At 55.1% G+C, this 14,864-nt stretch overlaps 1 protein-coding gene across 2 annotated transcripts; it reads right to left on the bottom strand.

Annotated features, from left to right (window-relative positions):
- Positions 1-1,127: 1,127 nt before the first annotated feature.
- PRR13 (proline rich 13) lies at positions 1,128-14,376 on the bottom strand. 2 transcript variants are annotated; one of them, XM_084609850.1, is made up of 4 exons: positions 14,290-14,376; positions 6,846-6,891; positions 3,995-4,398; positions 1,128-2,559 (listed from the first exon to the last, which is right to left on the bottom strand). In XM_084609850.1, exons 1-4 carry the CDS (start codon positions 14,293-14,295, stop codon positions 2,512-2,514), a joined length of 504 nt encoding a protein of 167 aa, XP_084465976.1. In that variant the 5' UTR covers positions 14,296-14,376; the 3' UTR covers positions 1,128-2,511. The 2 variants fall into 2 exon arrangements, with proteins under 2 accessions (XP_084465976.1, XP_084465977.1); XM_084609851.1 differs by lacking the exon at positions 14,290-14,376 and adding an exon at positions 9,843-10,063.
- Positions 14,377-14,864: the final 488 nt, after the last annotated feature.

Here is a 14,864-nt window from a genome sequence, read left to right as displayed (position 1 = left end):
TCACCTCACTTAAAAAAGGACTTGCTTACAAAAATTAGGCATAAAAATATAAAAAAGTGTCCCAGTCACACCAGTACTGAAAAACTGCTTCCTTTCTCATTTTTACCATATAATTATAAAATAAAATCAATCAATTGGAATATAAACATTGTACTTACATTTCAGTGTATAGTATGTAGAGCAGTGGAAAAGTTATTGTCCATATGAAATATTAATTTGTACTGACTTTGCTAGTGTTTTTGACGTAGCCTGTTGTAAAACTAGGCAGCTATCTAGAGGAGTTGCTGTACCCCCTGGCAGACCTCTGCGTACCCCCAGAGGTACGTGTACCCCTGGGTTGAGAACCATTAGTCTAAGTCACTAGGACAGGGACCATCTTTTTGTTCTGCACCTAGCACAGTGGGGTCCTGGTCCAGGACCCTGGCTCACCACAACACAAAGAAAAATAGCAACAAGAAGTCATTTTTAAAGCTTTTAGTTTTCTCTGCGCCCCTGAAGGCTTTTAAAATGGAAGTTGAAATTCTCACCTAATCATGCCAAATTATTCAGAACCTGATTCCCTGTTGGAATAGATGACTTCTGGAGCTAGGGCTTTAAGAAAAAACAAACAAACAAACAAACAAACAAAAAAAAACCCAACACCCACACCAAACAAACACTGGGAGGAGGGAGCAGATCCCAAACCAGAAGCTGCAGCCCATGGGAACATAGCATAAGCCCATAGAAGGGGACGCAAGCCCTGAGGGCAGGCTGGGGTCTCACTCGTTTACAGCTCAGCCCAGAATAATAGCTTCAGCTTGGCACATTGACCAAGACTCGGGAAGCAACCAGAGACATGGTGGGAGGTGGCAGGAAGTTTAATCTGATGCTTGGGTGACGGTTGCCATATTGGCTAACGGTGGGGATTGAACTGGGGCTCTCCAGAGCTGAAAGCACAAGCAGCTACAGGTTGAACTAAAGAGTCAAGGCTCCTTAGGTAGGGCTGCAACTGTCCTTTGCGGATGGGGAACCTGGGAACACGCGCTGCCCAGCTGGTTAAATCTGCAATTAAAAGCAGGTGCCCCCCTGTGGGGAAGGGTGCAGCAGATTCTGGGAAGCCACCAGCACCTTTGATACACTGACTGCAGTTCAGTATTAAAACCAAAAAACTTTATTGGAGAAGCGATGAGTGGATACAAGTACAGAGCAGGGAGAGGAGAGGCAACTTCCACAGCCAGAGGGATTAAAATAAAGTATGCACAGGAGCACCATGCCACAAGCCATCATGGCTAGTCCAGATCTGTCTTGGTCCCCTCTGTGCCCATGTGCAGAGCTCGGGCTCCAAAACCATCTCAAAGATAGCCCTGAGCCATGGTCACACAGCTCCACCTTGCAGCGCTGAGTCACCTTCTTCAGCATGAAGCGGCAGCCTGCAGATACTACAGATCCCAGCAGCTCATGCTCCAGCCCAGCAATTGGGATCAGTGGGGAGCACAGCATGCTGGGACTTGTAGTCTTCTAAGGCTATACGTTCGGGTTAGCAAGGAGATATGGCTGCATTCTGTTCTGTTTATAAAGTGTCAGCCAGGCTATATTTGGGTAGCCCCTACACCTCCCACCAAGGGGAGCTCTTGGAATACTGGCCCCCACTTCCAACCCTTTCTTTCCAAGACCCTTGTCAAGGAGGAGGGGGAAGGGAAGAAAACTCACACTAAAATCAAGTTTAAAACTCTTATAAAGTTATCCCTGATCGTGTACATTCATTTATGACATGAGACATTCAGAATTTTAATTCAGAGCTATTATTTCAAGCACTTCTGTGATTGGTTTTTAAATAGACTATGTAGACTTTTTGTGATTAGTTTCTATATAGACTACCTCCTCCCTCAGCCCCAAAAGGAACATCCCACCAGAAAATGGACAACTGGGGCATCTAAATGACTTTGGAGAAATCTATCCCAACTTCCTTATGCCTTTGAAAACAAACCTGCCTCCCAGCCAGTCAGCAACATCCCCAGATTTCTGCAGGCCAGAACAAGCCAGGAGATCAAGGATTGAAGGGAGCGGCTGGAGCAGATGCCTTGATTTGCAAGGGCTTATTCTGCCATTGCATCATGAACAGGGCACAGGCTGAGAGTCGGGAGACTCCAGTTTTTAAGTCCAGAAGGGACTTGTCATGAAAGGTAAGAAAGCTCAGAGTCCCATCTGCAATATTGCTCCAGGCCTCCTGCATTTTAACACCTGGCCCCCAATGTACGGGCTTTTAATGATAAGGTTACACCTCTGATTACACCAGTGCCCTCCATCACTGGATCAGTGACATCCAGATTAGCGTATGGCTCACTGGGGCTCTCTGGTCTGTGCCACTGTCTTTCCTGGGGATTTTAGCCTCTGTCCCTAGCCCTGTTATACAGGCTATTAGGGAGGTGGCTGGCACCAGTCCACTCAGCCAGTGGCTTGGTTGTAGCAGGGGAAGATCACGGTCTGGTCGACAGGAAGCATGCGTGGCTGGAAGGTGGAGGGAAGCCTCAGTCAGTCGCTGCTGCTGGAGGATGAGGAGGAGGAGGACGACGAGGAATGCTGCAGGAAAGGGGAGAGAAATCGTGAGGCTTGGACCTCAGCCCAGGGAGTTGACATGCTGTTGGCAGGTGGATGGCTGGGAGTAGAAAAGAAGAGGGCACCCTGCTAACAGAGTCCTGAGCTGCTGCCCATGGAAGCAGGGCTCAGCGCCCACAGGGGACCCCCTACCCATCCCACCAACCACTGCCACCCCCCCCCCCATGTCACAGGATTTGTGCAGTTGGCGGGGGGGGGGGGTCTTGGGTCTACTGCCAACCCTGTGCACCAACACCCACCCCTGCCACACACCCGTAGCACAGGGGCTCCCCTGCCATGCCCAGAGGAGTTCCCCTAATTGCATTGCCCCCTCCCCACACTGTAAAGTGGGGGGTTGTCTTAACCCTGGAGACTAGGAACTAAACCAAGATCCTCCAGGCTAGGGTGACCAGATGTCCCATTTTTAAAGGGACAGTCCCATTTTGGGGGACTTTTTCTTATATAGGCGCCTATTACCCCCCACCCTGTCCCGCTTTTTCAGTTGCTATCTGGTCACCCTACTCCAGACTCATGCACTCAAACCACCATCCAGGAGGGGGAAGCGTCCCCGTCCCAAGCCCTGAGCGAGCCAGCTGCCCTCCCTGGCATGGTTCAGTGACAGCACTAATTGCTGAACAGATGGAGGGCAGGGGAGACCCATGCACAGGTGCTGAGAAAAACCCCAACACACAAGCCTTCTCCTTTCCCTCCCCCAACCCAGCATGTACCTCTTGTTGTGATCTGTATGCTATGTATAACTTGTTACTCAAAAGGTCTGTCTCCCCCCCCACACCATTTTGTCTCCTCTCCCTCTTTGAATACCTTTCCCCCACCCCGCCCTCCTGGAATGCTTGTGGGATGAATGGGCTGCTCAAACAGCTGGAAGATCAGAAGAGCTCCCAGGTAGACAAGGTGTCTGGGACTCTGATTAGGCAGGGATCATACACCCAATGCATGGACACTGCCCGAGGCGGAGTGTGACCAACCAGATGTGGCCAAGTCATCTCTAGTCGCAGGCCATGAGGAGCTGGTCCTTAAAAGGGGAAGGGGCCAGTGCTCAGGAGTGCACTCACAAGATTGTACCTCCCGGGAAGGCCCTTCCTGGGGACTGCCTGGCCAGTGGGCCGCTGCGTTGCATTCCATCGTGCCTCGGGAAGACTGACCTTCATTGCACCATCCATGGCTGTGCTGTGCGACACTTCCCTTGAAGGATCCTGACCTCTCCAGCGCTGTGCCTGTCCTGGGAGCGTGAGTATGCGAGGCTCTTTTGAGCTTAGCTATCAGTATAATAAACGTACTGCTTTCTGCCAAACTCTGGTGGGTCATTAGTCCTCCCTAAGCTTCCTAGCTGGCCCAACTTTGGATAACACCTCTGACCACCGTGCCAGAATGCGCCCCCGCCCACCTCGCACCCACTGACCTTTCCATGCTTGTGCACCTTGTGTGGCTTGTGCACCTTGTGAGCCTTCTTCATCTTCTTCCTCATCTTCTTTGCTGCCTTCTTGTCCAGCACTTGGGTCCCAATGGTGACAGTCCCAGGCATCAGGGGGTTAATACCCATCCCCCCGGGCATGCCAGGAGCAGGTGGTGGATAGGGACCCAGAGGGCAGCCAGGCTGCTGGCTGGGGAAAGGGGGTTGAATGGGGTGGCCGGGGGGGTATGCGGGCTGCCCTGGAACCCCTGCTGGAGGGATGGGATAGGAGCCAGGGGGCACTGTGCCTGGGGGGAAGGCAGGGTTCTCAGCAGGAGGGTAGGCAGGATTGGAACCAGGTGGGTACATGGGGTTGGGAGGGAAGGCTGCTCCGGGGTAGGCACCAGGCTGTCCTGGAAGGAGAATAAACCAGTGTCACAGCCAGCAAGAGAAGAGAGACACCCTGTGGAGCAATATCCCCCCCTCTGCCCTGCTCCCAGCCCCACCCTGCAGTATCACTGGGGCTTCCCCACCTCACTGCCCCCCCCGCCCCCGGCCCCTCCTGTGACAGTGCAGGGGAGCCACACCAAGTGTTACAGGCTTGGCTGCTGCTCCCTAGCTTTGCCTCCCTGCTTTGGGGGTGGGGACGGGGGGGAGTCCCCGGTTCCTGCAGGTGCAGTTGCCCCCTCTGGACTGCAGTGATGCCCCCCAGTGGGTTGCCAGCAGGGGTAATTGACCAGGTCCTGGGGATCTAAGAGCACCAGCTGCAATTGCTTGAGCTAAAGGAACAGTGCCATTGGCTTAACTGACTCCAACCTCTGTACACATTTCCGCCACTAGTAGGGTACGGCCATAAGAACGGCCATAGTGGCTCAGACCACTGGTCCTGCTAGCCCAGTATCCTGTCGTCAGCGGCCAATCCCAGGTGCTCCAGAGGGAATGAACAGAACAGGGCAATTTAGCCAGTGATCTATCCCCGTCATCCAGTCCTAGCTTCTGGCAGTCAGAGGCTAGGGACACACAGATCATAGGGCGCGTCCCTGACCATCTTGGCTAATAGCCATCCATGGACCTATCCTCCATGAACGTTTCATTCTTTTTCGAACCCACTTATACTTTTGGCCTTCACAACATCCCCCGGCAATGAATTCCACAGGCTGACTGTGTGTTGTGTGAAGCAGTACTTTCTTTTGTTCATTTTTAAACCTGCTGCCTAGTAATTTCATTGAGTGACCCCTGGTTCGTGTGTTATGGGACGGGATAAATAACACTTCCGTATTCACTTTCTCCACACCAGTCATGACTTTATAGCCCTCTATCATATCCCTCCTTAGTCATCTTAGTTTTTTGAATCTCTTCTCATATGGAAGCTGTTCCATCCCCCTAAACATTTTTGTTGCCCTTCTCTGTACTTTTTCCACTTCTGATGTATCGGTTTTGAGATGGGGTGACCAGAATTACACACAGTATTCCAGGAGTGGGTGTACCACGGGTTTATCATAATGCCAATATGATATTTTCTGTCTCATTATGTATCCCTTGCCTAATGGGTCCTAATATTCAACTGGCTTTTTTGCTGCTGCTGCTGCACATTGAGCAGATGTTTTCAGAGAACTATCTGCAAGGACTTCCAGATCGCTTTCTTGAGTGGTAGCAGCTACTTTAAACCCCATCACTTTGCAGGTATAACTGGGGTTTTTTGTTTTCCAGCGTGCATTGCTTTGCATTTACCACCACTGTATTTCATGGGCCCAGTCACCCAGTTTCGTGAGATCCCTTTATAACTCTTTGCAGTCAGTTTTGAACTTACCTATTGTGAGTAATTTTGGATCGTCTGCAAATTTGCCACTTCACTATTTACCCCTTTTTCCAGATCATTTATGAATACGTTGAACAGCACTGGTCCCAGCACAGATCCTTGGGGGACCCTGCTATTTACCTCTCCCCACAGTAAAAACTGACCATTTATTTCTCCCCTTTCTTTCCTATCTTTTAACCAGTTACTGATCTATGAGAGGATCTGTCCCTTTATCCCATGACTGCCTACTTTGCTTAAGAGCCTTTGGTGAAGGACCTTGTCAAAGGCTTTCTGAAAGTCCAGGTACACTACAGCCACTGGATCACCCTTGGCCACATATTTGTTGATCCCCTCAAAGAATTCTAATAGATTGGTGAGGCATGATTTTTCTTGACAAAAGCCACTTTGACTCTTCCCCAACATATCATGATTATCTATGTGTCTAACAATTCTGTTCTTTTCTATAGTTCCAAACAATCTGCCTACTATGAAGTTAGGCTCACCAGCCTGTAATTACCAGGATTGCCTCTGGAGCCTTTTTAAAAAAATAGTTACATTAGTTACCCTCTAGTCACTTTGTACAGAGGCTGATTTAAGCAATAAGTTACATAGTACAACTGGTAGTTCTGCAATTTCATATTTGAGTTCCTTCAGAACTCTTGGGTGAATCCCAGCTGGTCCTGTTGATTTATTACTGTTTAATTCCATAACGTCCTCTGTTGACACCACTATATGGGACAGTTTCTCAGCTCTGTCACCAAAAAAGACTAGCTCAGGCATGGGAATCTCCCTCTCGTGCTCTGCAGTGGAAGACCGATGCAGAGTTAGCATGGGGCACATGCTGTGTCTGCGTCCCACAGAACCTGCCACCAAAACCTCCAGCTCATTTCACGTGGACCACCCAAGCTGGGCTAGATTTGAACCTGCCGCTTTAGAGGCAAGAGGGAGCCCCGTATCCCTTCTTTCCCCTGCTGAGGCAAAGAACAGGGGAGCACCAGAGGGAAAGCCAGAGGAGCAGCTGAGAAACCTGCCAGACTTGCCATCACTCCTGTTGTCCCTCACCTGCGTTGGGATTCCACATGGTTAGAGAGGAGAAGTGTCCTGTCACCTGGAGGGAAAGACACACTGTTAGGCAAAGCAAGTAAGTTTCACAGGGGAAGCATGGAGAAGAGAACACCAGACGGGGACAGCTTGCTGTTTGCATCCCTAACAGAGATCAGGGCCTGCCCTAGAGAGCCTGCCGTCTAACTAGACAAAGGATGGAAGAGGTGACCGGAGAGGGGCAGTGCTTTGCCCTAAGCCACCTTCGCAGAGCCAGGAGCAAAACCCAGGTCTCCTGGCTGCCAGCCCAATGCTCTAGCCACCAGGCCTCATGTCCTCATCAAGAGGCAGCTCAGGCTGGTGACTGATTTTCCATCCCTCCTGGGAGGAGAAGTCCCCAGCCCCCACCCTCCCAGTCTCCTCTCCTGCTGGTCCTGCAGCGTGTGTACCCAAGCAGATGAGCAGAGGAACAAAGAGGATCACAGGAGGAAGCAGCTGCCGTAACTATCTAGCCAAGCAGGTGTGGCTTGGAGCAACGCATGCAGCCCAAGCTCCACCGACTCTGGTTCTGGGGACTCGGAGCCAATGTAACCCTCCCACCAGTGCACACCCCCTCACAGACAATGGCACTGAGACGCCTACACGGGAGAGGCCGCTGGGTTAATTCAGAGCTCCCCCGCCCTGAGCTGCTTGACAGGCACCCCCACATCTTCCTGCTTCCACTGCTTCAGCCCCATCACCTCCCCGGCTTCCTCTGCCGTCCCCCAACACTGCACCCCACATGCCCTCCAAGCTCCTCCACCGCCCTCTGCAAACTCCACTTAATCTCTGCTTCAGGCCATCAGCTCCCCTCCCCACCCCTTTGCGCTAGGTGCTGTCCACCCCCAGACAGCCCCCTGCCCCAAAGACCTTACAATCAAGGCCACAGCTCCAATAGTGTTCAACCAGCTCTGGGCAAGGAAAACCCGCCACATGCAGTATCTGAAACTCAAACCTCTGGTGTTCTTTTCCTCTCTCCCCAGACACTGCTCGGCAACAGTCACCGTGAAACAAGAATTTACAGCTGGATTGAGATGGGGGAAGGGGTCCCCTATGCAGACTCCTCAGTGTCAAACTAACTCCAGACTTCCTTTGGCACCACCGCCATTCCTTGGAGGAGCATGGGAAAGCAGACGCTCCAGCCACCCTTAGCCCTCCCACATGAGAGGGGCAATTATACGTCAGCCCTCAGCTCTGTATCTGCACCTGGTGCATTGTGTGTGCGCGGAGGGGGGATGGGGGTTTGGTGTAGAAGACACAATCAGGGGACAATGCTTTGCTACAAGAAATGAGCCTAATGCAGCCCCAGCTCCCATTCCAACACCGTCCCTCTCGCCCCCGCAACACACAAATACACATACAGATCTGTACAGAAAGAACAACAACTCAGGCTAGTCAAATCGATTCAGAGCAAAGTGAAACCGACCCAGCCCGTCCCAGTCCACCCTCCCAGGCAGAGCTGGGTCCAAGGCCAGGCAGCACAAAGTGACTCAGCTAGATTAAAAACTGATGAGATCTCAAGGGTGGAGCAAAGTTCAGGAGCAGGGAGCAGCTCAGGGACACCCCACCCCACGCCCTGCAGCACAGGACAGCCAGCCAGTGCTTAATTTGTGCTGACAGAGGTGCTGGGCTACAAACCGTCAAGCCATTTTTTTACATTCATAACTGATGCAGCAAACTCAGAGGTGCCAGGGCTACAAACTGCCAAGCCCAGAGATGCCAGGGCTCAGCCCTGGCACAAATTAAGCACGGGACACAGCTGTGTTGCCGCCCAGAGGGGACCAGCTCTCTCTCTCATGAAGGTTGGCAGCTCAGCCAAAGAGCTGATGGGGGAGGCAGAAGGTCAGTCACCCATACAGACTGCAACATATTGAGGACCCACAGAGTTACGACACCCGAAGCCAAGCCTCACAACCGAAAATTCAGGGGGTAGTGGGAAAGCAGCCCCCAAGAGGTCTGTAGCCAGAGCAGAAGTAGTCTAGCTACCAACAAGGGATGAGAATAAGATTTGGGGTATGCAAATTACAGGGACAAAAGAGGGGTGTGCATGGGATGGGGGGCAGACAGAGGGGTATGCATGGGGGTTGCGCAGCAGATCATGCGCCAGAGGTGGATAGACAGACAGAAGGGTGTGCAGGGTGGATGCAGAGGGGGATGGACTGACAGCTGTGTGTGGGGAGGATACACAAACAGAGGGACGGATAAACAGAGGGGTGTGCAGGGGGATATATAGAGGGGCATGCATGGGGGAAGGACAGACAGAGGGGTGTGCGGGGGGATGCACAGAGGGACGGAGAGACTGACAGCTGTGTGGGGGAGGACACAAGGAGGGGCACACATGGAGCAGGGATGGACAGGCAGAGGGGCATACACGGCTGGGAGGAACAGACAGACTGACGGGGATGTGTGGGGTGGGATACATAGGGAGAGACGGATAGACAGAGGGATGTGCACAGACAGGAGTGTGCAGGAGGGATGCACAGACAGAGGGACAGTGGGACGGACGGAGAGAGCAGTGTGCAGGGGGGGAGGGATGGACAGACAGACAGCTGTGCAGGGGGGGACATGCGAGGGGAGGGAAGGACAGACAGACAGAGGGGTGTGCACAGGGGACAGACAGGGGACACACAGGGAAGAGGGACGGGGGGACGGAGGGGCGTGTGGGGGGATACACAGACAGGGAGAGGGACGGACAGACTGACAGCTGTGGGAGGGACGCGCGGGGGGAGGGAAGGACGGGGGAACGGACGGGGTGGACAGACAGAGGGGTGTGCAGGGGGATACACGGGGGAGAGGGAGGTACAGACAGAGGGACGGGGGGACAAGGGGACAGAGGGGTGTGCAGGGGGGAGAGGGAGGGACAGACAGACAGAGGGGTGTGCAAGAGGGATGCACAGACAGCGGGATGGGGGAGAGGAACAGGGGGACAGCGGTGTGCGAGGGACAGACAGACAGACAAAGCCCCCCCGCCGCCATCACCTTGGCACCAGGCGGCTCCGCTCCCAAGCTCCCCAGCTGTGCCCCGCCGGCTTCCTGGAAGCGCTGGTGTCCCCGGCCCGCCGGGCCCCCATTGGCTGGCGCCGGCCCGGGGCGGCCCGCACTGGCTGGCCCCGCTGTCCGTCACCCCCGGGCCGCGCTGGCGGGAGGGGGGCGCTGGCCCCGCCCCGGGCGTGGGGGGAGGGGCAGGTTCGTACCTGGCCCCGCCGGGAGCAGGGACCCGCTACACGTGAGGGCGGGGACTCCGGACTCCTGGGTTCTCTCCCCAGCTCCGGGAGGGGGGTGGGGTCTGGTGGGTTAAAGCGGGGGGGGGCGGGGACTCCGGACTCCTGGGTTCTCTCCCCAGCTCCGGGAGGGGGGTGGGGTCTGGTGGGTTAAAGCGGGGGGGGGCGGGGACTCCGGACTCCTGGGTTCTCTCCCCAGCTCCGGGAGGGGGGTGGGGTCTGGTGGGTTAAAGCGGGGGGGGGGCGGGGACTCCGGTCTCCTGGGTTCTCTCCCCAGCTCCGGGAGGGGGGTGGGGTCTGGTGGGTTAAAGCGGGGGGGGGCGGGGATTCTGGACTCCTGGGTTCTCTCCCCAGCTCCGGGAGGGGGGTGGGGTCTGGTGGGTTAAAGCGGGGGGGGGCGGGGACTCCGGACTCCTGGGTTCTCTCCCCAGCTCCGGGAGGGGGGTGGGGTCTGGTGGGTTAAAGCGGGGGGGGGGCGGGGACTCCGGACTCCTGGGTTCTCTCCCCAGCTCCGGGAGGGGGGTGGGGTCTGGTGGGTTAAAGCGAGGGGGGCTGTGACTCCGGACTCCTGGGTTCTCTCCCCAGCTCCGGGAGGGGGGTGGGGTCTCGTGGGTTAAAGCGAGGGGGGCTGTGACTCCGGACTCCTGGGTTCTCTCCCCAGCTCCGGGAGGGGGGTGGGGTCTCGTGGGTTAAAGCGGGGGGGGGCGGGGACTCCGGACTCCTGGGTTCTCTCCCCAGCTCCGGGAGGGGGGTGGGGTCTGGTGGGTTAAAGCGGGGGGGGCGGGGACTCCGGACTCCTGGGTTCTCTCCCCAGCTCCGGGAGGGGGGTGGGGTCTGGTGGGTTAAAGCGGGGGGGGGCGGGGACTCCGGACTCCTAGGTTCTCTCCCCAGCTCCGGGAGGGGGGTGGGGTCTCGTGGGTTAAAGCGGGGGGGGCTGTGACTCCGGACTCCTGGGTTCTCTCCCCAGCTCCAGGAGGGGGGTGGGGTCTCGTGGGTTAAAGCGGGGGACTCCGGACTCCTGGGTTCTCTCCCCAGCTCCGGGAGGGGGGTGGGGTCTCGTGGGTTAAAGCGGGGGGGGGCTGTGACTCCGGACTCCTGGGTTCTCTCCCCAGCTCCGGGAGGGGGGTGGGGTCTCGTGGGTTAAAGCGGGGGACTCTGGACTCCTGGGTTCTGTCCCCAGCTCTGGGAGGGGGGTGGGGTCTCGTGGGTTAAAGCAGGTGGGGGCTGGGAATCCGGACTCCTCCGGCCTGGCCCCAGTTGCAGGAGGGAAGTGTGGCATAGTGGTCAGGGATGGGGATTGGGCATCAGGACTGCTGGGTTCTCTTCCTGGCTCTAGGAGGAGTGTGGTCTCGTATTTGGAGCAGGAGCCTGGGGGGTGCCAGACCCCTATGTTCGATTCTGGGCTTTATACAGGAGTGTGGTTCCCAGGTCAGACTCAAGGGAGCAGAATCCAGAACTCCTGATTTGCTGTGTCACTTGGCTCTGTGTCTTCAGCTAACTGTGCCTCAGTTTCCCCACCTGGGAAACAGGGATAACAACTCCAACGCACAATGGGGACATCGGGGGGAGGAGGTGGATTGTGAGGTTTAATTCACTAATGCTTGGGAAGTGCTTTGAGATCCTCAGATGAGGTGGCAAAGAAACATGCTGGCTGTCCAGTCTCGCGCCATTGAAACCCATGGCACTGAGTGCTCTTTTGAGAGGCAGAGAAAGCACTAGGAAGGATGGTCCACTGGGTAGGGCACCAGGCTGGACACCTGGGATAGATTCTTTCCTCATCCACATTTGTCCTGGGTGACCTAGGGAAAGTCATATAGTCTACCCTGTGCCTCAGTTTCCCCACCTGTAAATGGGGATCATACCCCACGGGTATGTGAGGATAAAATCTTCTAATAAGTGTAAAGCACCCAGGTATTATGGTGATGGGCACGTATAAGCGCTGGCTAGAGGAAACAAAAGTGATCAGGCAGCAAGGCAATGACCTTTCCTAGCTAGATACTCAATCATCAGATCTAAAGTGCCCAAAGGCTGCCTGGTGGCTCTCTAAGATGCAGGAGTGACTTCAGAGGGGATCAAGCAGCGCTTCAAGTGGTCTGAAAAAAGTGGGAGTCTATCATCTGGGAGCAAGAGCTTTTGTAAGACAGACCTTGGGGTGCACCCTTCAGAGACAGCCCCCCCACCTCCAAACACACATGCTTTAAGCAGTGGGATCAGGGCCTGTTTCTGAGAGATTAATCAGGGCCAAGCTGGCGAGCGGGGTGTGGGTGTCTGAATGCGCCCTGTCCTGGAGCCCAGCCAAGTTAGAGCGCCAAGTGTTTACACACAGCTCTGATGACACTGCATGAAAGCAAAGCTCACCTGACAGCAGCGCCAAGGTCAGTGAGATCCTGGCTGCACTCAAAGGACAGTGTCCCTGTGGAGCGCTGCCCAGTGCATTAGGCAATGTGGGGGGATCTGCTGGAACTAAATGTGGAGAAAGGGGCTTGGGCTGGGGGAAGCTCTTGGGAAAACTGGCAACGTTTTATTGTGTTGTTTTCTAGTCTGTCTAGTGGCTACAGCAGAAGACTGGGAGCCAGGACTCCTCGGTTCTAGCCCTGGCTCTGGGCGGGGAATGGGCTCAAGCATGTGGGGATGGGAGGCAGGACACAGCTATAATGACTAGACTGGCTCTTTTATTGAGGCTGCTGGACACAGACTGACCCTGAGGTTCCCTCTGGTTAGTGCCAAGATGGGGGGAGGGATAGCTCAGTGGTTTGAGCATTGGCCTGCTAAACCCAGGGTTGTGAGTTCAATCCTTGAGGGGGCCAATGGGATCTGGGGTAAAAATTGGGGATTGGTCCCACTTTGAGCAGTGGACCTCCTGAGGTCCCTTCCAACCCTGATATTCAATGATTCTATATGGGGCCATCCTAAATCCTGGCCTGGATTCAGCTGCCGTGGAAGGGAATGCTGAGTACACAATGGGCTCTGTAGCTCTGGCACGCCTGGTAACACTTGGGCATATACCTTGCTTACCCTGTGACTTAGTTGACTTCCCTGTGAAAATGGGGACAACACCCCAACCTGGGACAAAGGGGGGGATGCCTGAGATGTGCAAATATTAGTGACAGATAAAAGTCCTGCCTCAGAGTCCTCCCAAGTCAGGAGCATGTTCAGAATCCCAAGGCCTGGAGAAATCACCGGCTGGATTCCTCCTGGGATGAGGAAGCCCCAGGGTTTAAGAATCCCTGTGCAGGTTAGAATGGGCTTTGGACCAGTCTTGCCCAGCAATAAGAATTATGTGTCCCCCCCTCCCCGTACTTTTCAGAGAGAAATCTCTGGAGTCCTTTGTGCTGAAGGGACGTGTTGTTAAGTGGTATTATTCTGGGCTGCTGCTAAGGGCAAGAATCTGAGGCCCTATTGCACCAGATCACAGACCAATGGCTAGAGGAGGATACTGGGCACCAGGACTTGGGGAGGTCTATTCCCTGCTCTGGGAGGCACTGGGGTCTAGCAGATAAAGCACCAGACTGGGCCTTGGGAGACCTGAGTGCTAGTCTTGGCTCTACTGGGCAACTCACTTCGCCACTCTGTGCCTCAGTTTCCCTGTATGTGAAATGGGGCTAATGAGCCTGACCTCCTTTGTAAAACGCTCGGAGATCTCTGGGAGAAAAGCATGAGGCGGTGTGATTAGCGAGTGCTGGCTCCTCTCTGCCCTGTTTAACACTGGCTCCCAGTGGCCCATCCAGCGTAGAATCCTCCATCAGACCATTGGCTTGTCTTGCCCAGAATCCTCAGTTCCCTGTGGGCTCAAACCCAGGGGCCTATTGCCTATAAACCCAGTGTATATTTAAACCAAGACCCTACCAAAACAAAACCCTCCGCTGCCCACCCAGTTCTCCCCCTTTGGGGTGGGGGGAATGAGCCACGTGTGATAGGTGGGAGTTGGACTGGAAGGTGCTTGGATACTCTGGGGGAGCAGGATAAGAACCTGGGTGTTGCACAGGGATAGATGCCTGGGTGTTTTTCTCCGGCCACACTGGATCTGTCAAGCCCCACACCTCTTGCTGTAGCAGCACCTTGGTCTCAGAGAGGGTGCAGAGAAGAGCCACAAGAACGCAACAGGGTTGGGAGACCTGCCTTACAGTGAGAGACTCCAGGACCTCGGTCTGTTTAGCTCAACAAAAAGAAAGCTAAGGGGTGACTTGATCACAGTCTGTAAGTACCTGCATGTGCTCGCGGGCTGGTCAGGCGAGCAGACAAAGGTTGAACAAGGTCCAAGGGTCGTCCGGGATTCTCCACCACGGGCAAGTTCTAAATCAAGAGTGGAGGTTTTTCTAAAAAATCCATTCTACTTCAAACAGGATATAATTCAGGGCTGTGTTATGCAGGTCAGATGAGACAATCACAGGCATCCCTTTGGGCCTTATAATCTATGCAAGAGGTCCACAACCTGTGGGGCGTGGGAGGGCCAGGGGCAGCCCCCATGGGGGCCGGGGAAGGAGTGCCACCCAGTCCCTCTTCGCCTCCAGTTCTGCTCCAGTCCTGCCCGTAGCTGCGTCCCCAGCTCCTGGCCCCGTGCCTGGTCCCCGGCTTCTGGCCCCACATCTGGCCCTGCCCCCCACCTCCTAGCGGCTCCACTCCAAGCCCCGGCGCCAGCCTCAGCCGCTGGCCGCGGCTCTGTCCCCGGCCCAGCTCCTGGCCCCAGATTCACCACCAACTGCGGCTCCAGCCTTGGCCCCCTGACCCCTGTATACGTCATCGTCCTGTGCAGCTGCGTCCCTGCTCCTGGACCCAGCTC

This window comes from Lepidochelys olivacea, assembly GCF_965140295.1.
Source record: "Lepidochelys olivacea isolate rLepOli2 genome assembly, chromosome: 20".
Lineage (NCBI taxonomy): Eukaryota > Metazoa > Chordata > Testudines > Cheloniidae > Lepidochelys > Lepidochelys olivacea.
Note: the sequence above shows the minus strand (reverse complement) of the source record. Positions and strands in the feature narration are given on the sequence as shown.

Coding starts and splice junctions, on each gene's coding strand:
- PRR13 (XM_084609850.1), bottom strand. Junction 4,399..6,845: donor CATGTGGAATCCCAACGCAG/GTGAGGGACAAC, acceptor TTCTCCTTCCAG/GACAGCCTGGTGCCTACCCC. Junction 2,560..3,994: donor AGGTGCACAAGCATGGAAAG/GTCAGTGGGTGC, acceptor CCTTTCCTGCAG/CATTCCTCGTCGTCCTCCTC.